This window comes from Triturus cristatus, chromosome 8 (assembly GCF_964204655.1).
Source record: "Triturus cristatus chromosome 8, aTriCri1.1, whole genome shotgun sequence".
In the NCBI taxonomy this organism is placed as follows: domain Eukaryota; kingdom Metazoa; phylum Chordata; class Amphibia; order Caudata; family Salamandridae; genus Triturus; species Triturus cristatus.
The window spans coordinates 163,800,381-163,815,746 of NC_140591.1; the positions used below are offsets into that span (position 1 = coordinate 163,800,381).

Sequence of the window (15,366 nt, forward strand, 5' to 3'; positions counted from 1 at the left end):
TGACTGTGAAAAAAACTAATTAAATGTACCAGCATAGGCCTTAATGTTACTTGGGTTCCTAAACCTCTGGTGCACGTGAAGCAAAGTGGCAGATTTAAATCTGGCATCTCTGTCATGCTGACTATAGCTAAAAATGTAAATGATTGCTCCTGTGCAAGGCTATCTACAAGAGCTGATGAACTGACAATCTGCATTGCATTTGAACTTAACATAACAAGTATATGTCATCATGTAATTAAACACAGTGATTTTGTCTTTCGTTACAGGATCTAGATTTCTCATCACATCCACTGGAGCCTTGTATATTTTAGATGTACAGAATGAAGATGGGTTGAATAACTATCGATGTAACACACAGCACAGATACACTGGAGAAACGCGACAGAGCAACAGCGCTCGACTTTTTGTATCAGGTTAGTACCTCTGTTTTTTGACTGGATTTTCAATGACCAGATGTAGGACTCTATGCATTATGAACTCACAGGCAATGTTGGGAAAGTAGCCTCCTTTCACCAAAGACCAGTGTGGAAATTTAGCGTGCAAACTGAACATCATCTGCGCCATCTTGCCTCTCCCCAGCGTCACGCACAGCGAATGCGCGGCCGCCATTTTAGACACCCCACTCTCTCCCCACTCATTGTCAATCGTCAGCGCGGTCCCCTTGGCGCTGCGAGCATCCCCCGCGCGCTGGCCACCCCCGCTCTCTCATACAGGCCATAAACCCTCTCCTTCTGCGCGACCCTGCTACGGAACCACTTCCAACCGACAACCCATACATGGTCATGCCTCTCCTTTGATAACCCCCTTCCTCTGCGCCCCATTGTCTGAACTGGTCCCAGGCCATCACCTAGCCCTGCGGATGCAGTTTACTGCCCCTACTGTAAGGGAAACACCCCACATCAAAGGGATTACAGTAGATCAAAGCTCCTACCCCCTGAGACCCGGCCAGTTGCACACACCCCGGGAATTAGCGGAATTCCCTGCTGCGCGATAGCCATCTCCCACTGCGGGAAGGGTGGGAACTTCTACTGTATCTATGTGTGGGATCGGATCTGAACCGGGGCTCCAGGGGATATTCCCCCGTACTTCAAAAGAATCTCAAGAATGTACTATGTGTAATAAAGCAATAAACCAGTGTATAAGAGACCAGGTCTCAGAGATGCGGTTAGAGCACCTCGTGACGATACCTTGCTGTCTGATCTGATGTGTTCTGCTCCGACGGAATAAAACCTTGTTTCCTGCCTTCCAGTCTCCGGCGCCTGCCTCTTTTATTGGTAAATTATCGAGTGGTATGAGAGGCGATTATCGCCGGGCAAATACTTGGAAGGTTATCGACTGAAACTGCCGCTACCATTTAACAATTGGCGTCCCAAACGTGGGGCCCATCAGCGACACGTGGATCCAGTGGGAGAGGTCCCGACGACAGAGTGAACGACTGCAACGATCGGGAGAGCTCCTGCCCAATAGACCCTCGTCTGGCAGCCGATCATCCGAACTTCACTGGTTCCGAGCAGACCTCTCTCGAGTGATCTACGGTCCTGACTGGGAACCATCAGGAGTGCCGCGGCAAATACGGAGAATAGAGGACGATCGGGCGCTGGAGGCGGAAGACGAGAAACTGTCCATGCGGTCCGGGTAAGGTCGTGAAACACGACAAAAGTGCGAAATAATTGATTGATTGTTTGAATACTAGTATTGCTCATTGATTGTTCTTTTTGAGATATTCGCTGTCTACAAACGGGGAGGAGTAGAAATACTCTCTCTCTCTCCCTTTGCAGATAGTGAAGGGTAGGTAACGCAGACTTTTGTCCCCATTGAAACCCGTCGTGCCTATCTTTATCTCCCCATTGATTGATTGTCCGAACATTGATTGTTTTGAAGAATAGTGCTTTTTGAGATATTCTCTGTTTGCAAATAACGTAGAATAGGAATATTCTGTCTAGTCTTTGCAAATAGTGAAGGGTAGGTAACGCAGACTTTTGTCCCCATTGAAACCCGTCGTGCCTATCTTTATCTCCCCATTGATTGATTGATTGATTGTCCGAACACTAGTTGTTCGATATTGGTTCTTTGGAGGTATTCTCTGCTTACAAATAACGAGGAATAGAGATATTCTGTCTAGTCTTTGCAAGCAGTGAAAAGATAGGTAGTGCTGACTTTTGTCCCCGTTGAAACCCGTCATGCCTATCTTCTCCCCACTGATTGGTAGTTGGTTCTGCCCGGACCGCTTATTAGAGGTGAACCACCCGGCTCCACTGGAAGGCACCCCTAATAAGGACATGTTCACTAAATATGGACTAGTCGCTGTGGCTTATAGCAAGCTGTGGCATAAATATACCAAGAAGGAGCCCGAAAGTCAGTGGCCACTGATGGGATCCTTCGACGACCATAAGATAGAAGCGCTAGAAGTAGCTCTGCGTAGCAATAAGACAACGCCTACCATGCTTGACAGTATTGGCATGTGGCGCAAAGAAGCGACGCAACGGAAAAAGAGGGAAGAAGTAAAAGCAGAAAAGGAATTACGAAAGGCAGCTCACCTTGCCGCTAAAAAGTTAGAAGAAGACATAAAGGAGAGAAGGGAAACTAAACTAAGACAGGAGCCCGAAACCTCAGACCAGTACGCTGCTAGGACCCCTTCTTTGCTCTACCCTGTGTTGTCCTCCAAGCAGCAAACGAATGACGAATTACTGTTAGGTCCCCCGACCATTTACATGCCCCCTCCGTATGCACCCTCCCAACCAGTAGTGCAACACCCACAACCCCCGAACACGAACGAAGGCAGTACAGGGGCCTCGGCCCTCACGGCCTCCGCGCCGGCTGAGCCTCTTGTACTGAACCCAACGTCGGCTATAACGCTAGATGACCATGAGATGAGAAAGAACGATTCCACCAGAATGAATCGATTAACCAAGGATGAACGAGCAGGAATCGATAGGATAGTAGGGACGCTGGTGAAGCGAAAAGAAAGTGAGGAGTATATAACGGATGTGTATAAATCGTATGCCGACAACCGCAGACGACACTTTGTCGTACGGCTCTGTTATCACGCCCTGAATGCATATGAGGATAGGTACCACGATAAAGGTCCCGAAGGCTTAGCGGCCCTATATAGAAAGATAGACATCGGGGAAGAAAGAGAGGGCGATGTAGCGAACCTCTTCACTCGTACACTCGAGGTCTACCGACATCTTAAAGAACATGGACAAACAACCGAAACAGAAACCCCCATAGCAACTAAACCCAAGGGAGGAAGGGCCGATGCCATGATGCCCATTAAAGAAGCTGCCCCCTACTGGGTCCCCCCACGGGGTCAGGGAACACACGACGACATCAACCACCAAGATGCGAAGGGAAGGGTTGTATATAACTGGGTCTACCAGCCGTGGGACCGGCAAGATATTTTGACCTTTAGAAAGACCCTACCCGACTTGAGAAAGAACCCGACTGCCTTCTACACTGAATTAGGTACAGCCTTAGGCTCAACGATAATGACGTTAGCAGATATCGACTTGTTCTTTGGGCTATGTCTGCCGGCTGATGTGTGGAAACAAATCCGGAAAGTTGACCACGCTGAGCCGTTCGGATATACCTGGGTACAACTCGATACCATAGATAAACAGCGAGAACCAGGACAGAAACCCCCGAAAGCCATCCTAGAGCTCCCAGATAAGATTGTACAAAAGCTGAAGACTCTAATCCCTGAAAGAAAGGTAGACTGGTCGATAGTGACGGCTTGCCGCCAGAAACCCCAGGAAGACGTGTCTGAATACTTCTCCCGATTCGAGACTGTGTTTTCCGACTACAGTGGCCAAGACATGACCACCGCAACCGGACACCACCTCTTCGTCCAGAATTATGTAAAGGGTCTGTCGCCAGAAGTTTCCCAGAAACTACAGACCAGCGAGAGTAGTTGGGCAGCCTCCAAACCCGCAGCCATTCTCCAGATGGCCCAATACTACGAAAACCAGAAAAACGAGAACGATAGGGCGTCAGAGAAGAAGAAAAAGGAATTAAAGGAGAGGGTGATGATAGCACAATTGCAAGGGGTGACAATAGGAAGGGAACCCCCGAAGGAGAACTACCAACCAACCGCCCCTAGAAAGCAACCCCCTAGAGACCATGCACCTACACCCTACAACGGACGGAGGGACTTAGATGGAAATCAATGTGCGTTCTGTAGAGGGTTCGGACACTGGAAATCCCAGTGCCCGGTCCTTTTGGAAATGAACAAGAATAGGGGCCCCAGAGACGCAGCATATGACCCCAGAAATAGAGAACAGGGACGAGGGCACACGAACAACACCATCAACGACAGGCCAGGCAGACCAAACACCTTTGATCGCCCCCGACAAAACCAGTGTCAGCAGTCCGACTATGAAAGCACTCATGACTTCGCATAGGACCGCCAGGGGCAAGGGAGGGATCCAGTCGAACTCCGTGTTGACCAGCAAGGCCCTTACGTCACCGCTAAGGTCTTGGGCACAAAATCTCCATTCCTGGTAGATACTGGGGCGACACGTAGTGCGTTATCTAAACGACTGATTCCTAGGGCACCCTTGTCTGGCTCACACGTAACCTCAATAGGCTTTGACGGAATGCCCTCCACTAACCCCTTATCAGCACCAATCCCCTTTGACTTGGAAGATAACACCACTGACACGACCTTTCTGCTCTCCTCCAACACCCCCGATGCTATTATGGGACTTGATTTGCTAAAACATTTTCGAGCCACTATCAGATGCTCCCCAGACGGAGTTCGAGTCATCCTACACGATAACCCAGATCTGTTCAGACCCTGTCACACTCGGCGTATGCTCTCTATAACCGATGCTGATATGTCCCTACTCGACACATTACCTTCACATCTATGGGCTAAAACCGACTCAGATGTAGGGCGCATGGTGATCGACCCGGTACACATAACCGTCCGACCGGACGCAGTGCTCCCAAAGCTTCCTCAGTATCGGATATCCCCCGAAGGCGAGAAGGCATTGGTGGAAATCATCGAGTCCCTGGTCGAGGCAGGAGTGGTAGAAGAAGTAGTGAGTAATGTTTGCAACAGCCCTATCCTACCCATTGTAAAGAAGCAAGGCGAGGGGGATGAGAAAGCCTACCGTTTCATTGTTGACTTGCGAGAGGTTAACAAAGTAGTCATACCCCAGTACCCCGTAGTCTCAGACATCACCACCATCCTCACCCTGATTCCATCCACCGCCACCATCTTTACTGTTATTGACCTCAAGAACGCATTCTTTTCCATCCCCATCCACCCAGACAGCCGCTACCTGTTCGGCTTCACCTTAAAAGCCCGTTCGTACAGATTCTGTAGGGCACCCCAAGGCTATACTGAGAGTCCCAGTATTTACAGCCAAGCCCTCAAGAGGCAACTAGATGCAGTCCAACTACCCGATGGAGTGGCATTGATACAGTACGTCGATGACATTCTTTTGGCGGCCGACACCACCCCTCTTGCCGTCACGGCCACCATTCACCTCCTTCGCTTCCTTGCGGAGAACGGTCACAAGGTCTCCAGAAAGAAATTGCAATTCTGCCAGCCCCAAGTAACGTATCTAGGCCACCTACTATCCAAAGATGGGAGGAAACTTACCCCTGACCGAATTCAAACCATCCTAGAAACCCCTGTTCCCAAAACTCAGAAGCAAGTGCGGTCCCTAGTGGGCCTCACCTCCTTTTGTCGTCAGTGGTTGCCAAATTTCAGTCTTATCGTAAAACCTCTGCTTTCCCTACTGGCTAAAGATACCCCCTTCCCCCTCCCCTGGACACCCGAATGCCAATCCTCCTTCAAGGAATTACGAGACGCCCTCTGCTCAGCCCCAGTCCTAGGAACCCCAGACTACACTAAACCTTTCTCCCTTTACACCCACGAAAGGGAGGGATGCGCATTGTCTGTCCTAACCCAGTCCATAGGCCCTAAACAACGCCCTTGTGCCTACTTCTCTGCCACTCTCGACCCCGTAGCCAGAGCCTTGCCCGCCTGCCTTCGAGCAGTAGCCGCCGCTGCTGTCTCTATCCGACAAAGTGAGGGGATCGTGCTCTCGAACCCCCTCACTGTATTGGTGCCCCATGCTGTTGATACCCTCCTGAACCAAACCAAAACTCAACACCTGACTAGCGCACGACTGACTGGGTACGAACTGACTCTGCTTGCACCCCACATCACATTGAAACGATGCACCACTCTGAATCCAGCCACTCTACTACCTCTCCCTGACACTGACCCCAATGCGTCCCCTATACATGACTGTGTGACCCTCACCGACGAACAGACCAAGAGTAGGGTTGACCTCCGGGATACTGCCTTCCCGAACCCTGACGGAGAACTGTGGGTGGATGGCTCATGTATCAAGCTCCCCGATGGCACCACCTCAGCTGCCTATGCAGTCACCACGGCCCGAACCGTTGTTGAGACAGCCCGCATCACCCAGCGATCCGCACAGGCGGCTGAACTAATTGCCCTCACACGAGCCTGCATCCTGGCAGCAGGGACAACCGCAAACATTTACACAGACAGTCAGTATGCCTTCGGGGTAGTTCACCACTTTGGGCTCTTATGGAAAGAGAGGGGATTCTTGACCTCGCATGGCACACCCATCCTGCATGGAGATCTAGTCTCTGCCCTGACCGAAGCAGTCCTCCTCCCCACACGGCTGGCTGTGATCAAATGCCAGGCACACAAGAAGGTGACAGACATTGTAGGACAGGGAAATGCACTAGCTGACATTACTGCCCGAACCACAGCCGAGAATAGGTCCACGACCCGCATGTACGTGACCAGGTCACAAACTGAGAATTGGAAGGATGCTAGGGAAACGATTAGGGATATCCAATTAGCCAGCACACCACACGAATTAACTGAATGGGCCCGGGTAGGATTGAAGGACGATGACGGTTGTTGGCGAACTAAAGACTCGAACAAATGGTTGCTACCCGACTCATACTTGATCCCCATGCTGACCATGGCACACTCCCCCGCACACATAGGGTCTGCCCCCATGATCGAACTCATCTCCAAAGTCTGGCACAACGACAGAATACCCGACTCAGCCAAACGACTGGTCCAACAATGCCTAGTATGCCTCCAACACAACCCTGGGAAAGGAACTGCTGTACCCCGGGGAGGGTTTGGGGTCCCCAATCTCCCTTTTGAAGTCCTACAAATGGACTACGTCCAGCTAGAAAGGTGCCGAGGTTTAAAGTATGTGCTCGTCGTTGTGTGTGCCTTCAGCAAGTGGGTGGAAGCCTACCCAACCCACGACAACACCGCTATGACTACTGCAAAAGTACTACTGAAGGAATTCTTCCCCCGATACGGCCTTTGTCGAATTTTGTGGAGCGACAATGGCCCCCACTTCGTAGCCGAAGTTATCCAACTCATCTTAAAAGGGTTGGGTGTAAAACAGAAGTTCCACGCGGTCTTCCATCCCCAATCTGCAGGCTTGGTTGAGCGACACAATGCCACATTGAAGCTTAAGATAGCAAAAATAGTCGCCACCACAGGGCTAAGATGGCCAGACGCTCTCCCGCTAGCATTGCTATCAATGCGTTCCACCCCCACCAAACACCACTTAACCCCCTACGAGGTCGTCTTCGGGCGGCCCATGAACCTTTGGACTGCACCAAAACCATCGTCCATCCACGACGTCCCGGACGTCCTCATGTCTGACTATTTGTATAACCTAACTAAGACATTGTCTGTTATCCATCAGCAGGTGCTGCACGCCATTCCCGATGTTTCCAGGGGCCCGGGACACGACATCCAACCCGGCGACTTTGTCTTAGTGCGTAACTTCCAACGCACCAAGAGTCTGGAGCCCCGGTGGACGGGTCCCCTGCAAGTCCTGATCACCACCCGAACAGCTCTTCGAGTGGAGGGGAAACGCAATTGGCTGCATGCACACCACTGCAAGAAGGTATCACCGACCCTGACAACCACGGACAGCATCACCGCCCAAGAAGAACTCCTGGACAAAGATCGACCATCCCTGAGCCGCTGCCCAGATACAGAGACACTCGAGTTAGTAAGATATCCTGATCCCACTGTGCCATCCAAAGAAGGGTATAACTTGCGGCGAAAGGAGAGAACTTCGGCTAAGCAGACCACAAGCTAAGTGAAAATCTCAAAGCGGTAGCCTAGTCACCCCAAAGGCCACCAGGAGAGAAACCAAACAAAGTCTGTGGTTCTGCCCGCTACCGAGTCTCTTGAAGGTGATGGAAGCGCCCAACATGAAGATGATGGAAGCAACCGGACGTCCGAAGATCCACTACAGAAACCCAAAGACTGACCGAATGCACAGCTTAAAGACTATTGCACTTTTCATTACCCTTCTCTTCTGCCTTCTCCTCATGGTCGCCTTCTGGATCATGGAGGAGAGCACACCCGCTCATAAGACATTACTGGCCACCGTTCAACCTACCACCACGAAAGAACATCATCTGATCTCGCTTTCACCCCAACTCCGAGAAAGGCGTAAGGAGTTCTGGAATAACTCCTTTGTACAGTTGCTCCACCAACACAATCTTGCTACCAACGCCACTAATTGCTGGATCTGTGGACTGCTACCACATGCCACTGGACACTCTATCCCTTTTATCCCTTCACCTTTTTCTGTCCATGGCTCCTGCCTCGCCTGGCTAATCCTCCTGCAAGAAAGCTACAAGGACAATGCCACTTCCGGCAGAACCATGTCACACTTCTACCATGGGTTCTGGCTGAACAAAACTGGAAGAACTTCTGCCCTCTTCTGCCCTCTGAGATCGAACACTTCCTTTCACATGGACATCCCTGCCAAAGAACGAGTTGAAATGCAAGTGTTCAACAATCCAGCCAGACCCACCTTCTCTTACCTCCGGAAACGAACGGCCGCCACCCTAACAGTGGCCCTGTCCGTCATCAACATCACTGGGTCTGTATGCCTCGAAGGCCTGGGGGCACAGCTGGTGGGCCACAGCTCCTGCCTCATCACCCGAACATTGGACTCAGTTGACCCACCCTCCTTTGTTGCCTCCCCGAATATGTACTTCATCTGCGGTACTAAGGCCTACACCTGGCTTCCGAAAGGTTGGGGAGGCACCTGCTACATCGCCTTTGTCCTTCCTCCGACGTATGTGGCTCCAGCAAACCAACACCGACAGAAACGGGCCAAAGACATTGTTCAGGCCGACTCCACCGGAGCACAGTTCATGGACGCAGTCAAAGGCCTTGTTCCTCTCTGGGGTCCAATGGCAAACAGCCGTGCCATCCGCCACTTAACCCAGGCAGTCGAAACGGCAATGAACATTACAGCTGGCGCCCTCGCCAACAACACCGCTGAGCTTCAGGCCGTCCGCCTGGTGGCTCTCCAGAACCGCCTTGTTCTAGACGTGGTTCTAGCAGATCGTGGAGGAGCATGCCGCATCATTGGGTCCAGCTGTTGTACCTATGTACCGGACAACTCACCCTCAGTCTACAAAGCAATTGAACACCTCCACAGACTGTCCACAGAGGTCCATCAAGAACAAGAAGAATGGTCGCTGGGGAGTTGGTTTTGGGACACTATTAAAGGTTGGGGATGGAGGCTGTTTTCATTTATCCTGATACCAATTGTGATACTATGTGGATGTTGCTTGGGGATTCAGTGTCTGCCACCTTTATGTTCGCTTTTTATGAACTGCACCTGCCCTAAGACTTTGGACTTTGAAACCGAGCGGATGAAAGCTCTGAACGAGGTGGAGGTACGGGGTATTATGGGGATAGATCCAAACTAGGCAAGCTGGCGAGATATGTTAAAAGGGAGGACTGTGGAAATTTAGCGTGCAAACTGAACATCATCTGCGCCATCTTGCCTCTCCCCAGCGTCACGCACAGCGAATGCGCGGCCGCCATTTTAGACACCCCACTCTCTCCCCACTCATTGTCAATCGTCAGCGCGGTCCCCTTGGCGCTGCGAGCATCCCCCGCGCGCTGGCCACCCCCGCTCTCTCATACAGGCCATAAACCCTCTCCTTCTGCGCGACCCTGCTACGGAACCACTTCCAACCGACAACCCATACATGGTCATGCCTCTCCTTTGATAACCCCCTTCCTCTGCGCCCCATTGTCTGAACTGGTCCCAGGCCATCACCTAGCCCTGCGGATGCAGTTTACTGCCCCTACTGTAAGGGAAACACCCCACATCAAAGGGATTACAGTAGATCAAAGCTCCTACCCCCTGAGACCCGGCCAGTTGCACACACCCCGGGAATTAGCGGAATTCCCTGCTGCGCGATAGCCATCTCCCACTGCGGGAAGGGTGGGAACTTCTACTGTATCTATGTGTGGGATCGGATCTGAACCGGGGCTCCAGGGGATATTCCCCCGTACTTCAAAAGAATCTCAAGAATGTACTATGTGTAATAAAGCAATAAACCAGTGTATAAGAGACCAGGTCTCAGAGATGCGGTTAGAGCACCTCGTGACGATACCTTGCTGTCTGATCTGATGTGTTCTGCTCCGACGGAATAAAACCTTGTTTCCTGCCTTCCAGTCTCCGGCGCCTGCCTCTTTTATTGGTAAATTATCGAGTGGTATGAGAGGCGATTATCGCCGGGCAAATACTTGGAAGGTTATCGACTGAAACTGCCGCTACCATTTAACACCAGTGCAAGCACGTTTCTACCCAACCCGTAAAGAAGGGACCCAGCATCGCTTAAAACCATGTGGTCAATATCTTCTGGACCATAGCCATACAGACCATAACTCACTGACATTAACACTCCTGGTTCCTTTCTTCAGTCCTGACTGCAGTTCAGATCTCAATGTAACATGGTGTGCTCTGCATTAGAGTATTGGAATGTTGAGTGCTCCATTGAAAACAATGGAGTGCTCTGGACTTCTAATGGCTGGTGGAAGCCCGGAGCATCAACATTCCAATGTTTAACAAAGGCCTCACGAAGCACGAGGGGATTTCAACCCCCTCCGGCTCTGTGAGGCCTTTGTTTTACAAATTAAAACAATCTGCCCGCTGGAGGGGGGGGAGAGTTTCTAATAGCCTCAGAGCCATACGTAACGGGCTTTACCTTAAAGGCCCGCTCCCTTGTTGAAGGCTCTCACCTTCAGCTTGGGCCTTTAACGCTGGAGCGGACCTTTATTGGTTGGTAGACCCTGCTACTGCAGGCTCTAAGGCTATAGTGGAGACACTTCCAGGGCCGGACTGACTACCGGGCGTTTTGGAATGCTGCTGAGCTGGGGGCTGATTTCGTTGATGGGGACCTGCGTGTACTGAACGAAATTTGTTTTGCTTTAATTATTTCTAAGTACACGCAGGTCTCCATGAACGAAATCAGCCCCCATCGCAGTGAAATCAGCCCCCTGCTCGGCAGAATTCCAAAACGCCCGGTAGTCAGTCCGGCCATGGACACTTCATAGCCTAAGCTACTACCACCTCACTTCTGCCAGGTTTAGGATACATTAATGACGAAGATGCCGGTAGCTAAAGGAGCAGAGATATTGAATGAACACCATCTCAAATAAAACCAGGCCATTTCGAAATGGGTAACAACTAATATTTTCTCTTTCCTACCTTGCACTCAATTTGGAACGTCTCAGGGGGAAGAAAATTTAAACTGTTAAGGCCCGGTACACAAATTGTTTGCTGTGACGCACACTTAAAATACTCCTGGTTTACTATTGAATTCCAGGATTAAACAGGAGTCCCCGAGCCTGATTTATGCCTGAGGTTAGGTGCAAGCCATAAGTACTACAAGAGCTAGTTATACATATTCGCAGCAACATCAGTGTCAACAAACAACAAGGGGGCATATGTATCAAACGATTTTGTATTCGCAAACGCTCCGAATCGCAAAAAAACAGCGTTTGCGAATACAAAATCGGAAAATGAGATGTATGAGGCATTTCAGCCTCGCAATCTTAAGGAATCGCTAATTATGCGATTTCTTAAGTTTGCGTAAGCATTTAAGAAATCGCAAATTGCGATTTCTTAAATGCAATGTAACACGCACCCAAGTTGTGCGATTTCTCCTTAAGAAATCGCAAATTACCACCATCTTCAAGTTGGTGGTAATTTGCGATTTCCTTGAAATATGCACTTTTTTGCATATTTCAAAGTGTCATGTGGCGCACATACATGCCCTTCGGGCATGTATGTGCGCCATATGTGCACACATGCTGATTTCAGGGGTGCATCAGGGTGTCATCATGACACCCTTGCACCTTTGAAAATATTCTCAATTTGCGATTAGCAAATAGCAATTCGCAAATTGAGAAGGACTGCCCATTCATTGCTATGGGCCTCCTGGCCCATAGGAATGAATGGGAAGGTATTCCTTAATTGCGATTTCTCAATTTGCTAATCGCAATTAAGGAATTTTAAGAATTCGCAAAATTTGTGCGAATTTTTAGATACATCCCGTTTTGCAATTCTCAAATAGCGATTCTCAAAAAATCGCTATTTGAGAATCGCAAATGGAGATGTTGATACATATGCCCCTTAGTGTTTTACAGACAACAAAAAGAGTGTGTACTTAAAACCATTCGACATGAATAGCCCATCACAATCTTTATGTTTAAGTTAGATGAAACAGGAATTGCTTAAAAGTTGTAAAAAGTCTGTGACCTGCAGAATGGATTCAATGTAGTTTTGCACATAACAAAAAAACAACATTTTGCTGTTGCAAACCCTATGATTTTGCCTGTAGTGAGGTGTGCAACCTAAAATGGTTTTGTACATAAGGCCCTGTATCTTTAATGCGAGTCAAACGTATACACATCATACTGCTTGGTGCTGTGGTTGCTTCAATTTATAACCAATTAGGAGATGATATAACACCTCACTCAAAAAATTCAAATATGAAATGTGAATTCATTTTGCAATGTTGATTGCACAATGACATTGCAACATAACAATTTTATAGTTGCTAACCCAGGATGATAAGCGTGTCTTAGATAGGTGCGTTGTAACTAATAGTAATAGTACAATAAGAAGATAGTAACACATATGACATGCTTGCTTTGTAGAGTCCACAAACTCAGGCCCTGCAATCCTTGATGGGTTTGAACATCGCAAAGCCATGGCAGGACAGCGGGTGGAGCTACCGTGCAAAGCATCCGGGCACCCAATACCAAAGTACCGCTGGCTAAAGAATGGGGTTACCCTGGAGCCAGACAGCAGGTTCCAGCAGACGGTCACCGGTCTGCTGGTTGAGAACACGCGGCCGTCCGACTCTGGCAACTACGTCTGTGAGGTGTGGAACAGCTATGGGAACGCAGAAGTCATTGGGACGCTATATGTGAAACGTAAGTATAACATGTTCTTCAATGGGTTGCATACATCAGGAATCACAAATTGTCCCCGCTCCCTGATGATAGCGAGCTTTCTGTTTTTTTAGGGCAAGAGCTTTTTGGGATCTCCAAGTTCTGCATGGCAGATGTTGCACTTAGTTGGTTTAGAAAAGGATTTCAGACTACTGGCTCAAAATTTATATTGTTCTTCTGATAGGCTACCATGCACCGCCAAAGATGTCCCTGATTTATGCACTTGTGTGAGGGATTGTGTTCTTGCAATTGCTCAAGTAACTTTTAATTCTTTCTTCTGATGTCTCTTGCAGACTCTTATCCAGGAGACTCTTATGACTGTTGTGTCCTGCTGGACACAGTCTAGTGTTTTACCAGCCACTCCCACGAGGGGTGGTCCTTACACCACCCCACACCCATCCAACACAGGCGTCATCAGTCAGGTGACCATGCCAATAAAAGAGGCCTGGGCACACACTCGTGGCCAGTTCCAGTTACCACAAACATTGTGTCAGTGTCTTTATTTCCAAAATATGTGGGCCTAGGGCCCACGACTTTACAATGACCAACAAGGATGGTTATAACCTCCTGGCTAGCTGGAAGGTAAGAAGAGGCAGTGAGGAAGCCTGCTTTGCAAAGTTAGCCACAGTCACGCAATTACCCTTTCATCCACAAAGTCACTCCTTGTCCACTGCACAGTGTCTGCCAATCAGCACTCCACCTGCCCATGATGTGAGAGTGTGTCATGACAGACGTGAGTTCTGCTAACTCAGGCAGAGCCCATAGATCTATGATTGTCATTGAGCTGCCCCATGCCAAAGCTCCAGATGACAAGGTGCCACATCAAGTTGTAAAGAAATAAGAAAGCATAGAACTGGATAAACCTGATGTAGATCAGTAAGAGGTAGAGCAGTCTAAGGAAGGTGTGGAAGTGTCTGTAGTAATTGTTATGGAACTGATAGAACTGTGTGTGCTGAGCAAATACACTAAATCATGAGTTGCATACATGTAAAGCGCTTCTACATTTGAGATGGCAGCAGATTCCACCCCCATTATTGTCGAGAACTAGGAATTTGTGCAAGGATACCACAGAGGTGGTATGTGTGGTATGACCAGATATGGATTTATGTGTCTTCTGGATTAAAATAGTCCAAGGAGTCATTATGAGGCTGTGTCTTTTTACAAAAATGTACATAATATCCCATTTAAAGCAGTGGTGTCCAGCATACACCAATAGGGTTCTCAGGATACCCTACTAAAATACATTTCACTCAAATTAATCTAAATGGAAAACATTTCACAGTCAGTAGTACAGATCTTGCCATCTTGAAACTCCAGTGTTCTACTCTGAATATCCCTGTGTTAAAATATTGGTAGGAAAGGTTGTAGGATATCTTTGCAGCATGTGGGCATTCTAGAGCTAGAGGATACTCCTGTGGCATGCACAATAAATGTGTTATGTTTCATTTGGTTTTTTCCATGCTGGCCATGATATGTTTCAAAGTGTTTCTGGGAATTTGTGAAAGCCAATGAGCTGCATGATGGTTTGCAGGTTTTCAGTAATTGGCGAACAACTCCTGTGGTTCTTGTGAGTAATTGAGTGCATGGAGGAAAGGCCAATTGTATGAGGTGTTTAGAGTTAACAGTGAGTGCAGGTTATGATTGTGTTTGGCATCCAACACTCTGTGCCCATGATGTACTTCTAGTCTCCAGATTGGGATACACCCACAGGAGGAAATGTTTAACCCAAACCCTCTTTCTAAGTCTTTACTATAGTTAAGGTAGTTGTGTTAGGGCTCCAATGTAGGGCCATATTCTCAAGGAGCTATTGCCGAGTTAACGGCACTTTAACGCAGCCAAAGTCGCGATAAATTCATCGCCTCATTCACAAGCTGGTGCTAACAGCCCATAGCACCAGTTTACCTGTGATAGCAGCCGCAAAAAACATCGTTACAACAAACAATTGATGGACGGAATGCTGACAATGCAGACATTCTCCCCCAGTCAAGAGATCTGGGTTAAATCCATCATTCTTTTGCCCACTACACCACCCCAGTTTAGACATGGCCATATGCAAA

At 48.8% G+C, this 15,366-nt stretch overlaps 1 protein-coding gene across 2 annotated transcripts in view; it reads left to right on the top strand.

Moving 5' to 3' along the window:
• The window catches only part of DSCAM (DS cell adhesion molecule), a 1,046,690-nt gene that overhangs the window by 461,811 nt on the left and 569,513 nt on the right, over positions 1-15,366 (top strand). For both annotated transcript variants that reach the window (XM_085621230.1, XM_085621231.1), the window contains exons 4-5: positions 267-413; positions 13,013-13,291. In XM_085621230.1, the coding sequence (XP_085477356.1) occupies positions 267-413; positions 13,013-13,291 (426 nt within the window). The remainder of the gene's footprint in view (positions 1-266; positions 414-13,012; positions 13,292-15,366) is intronic.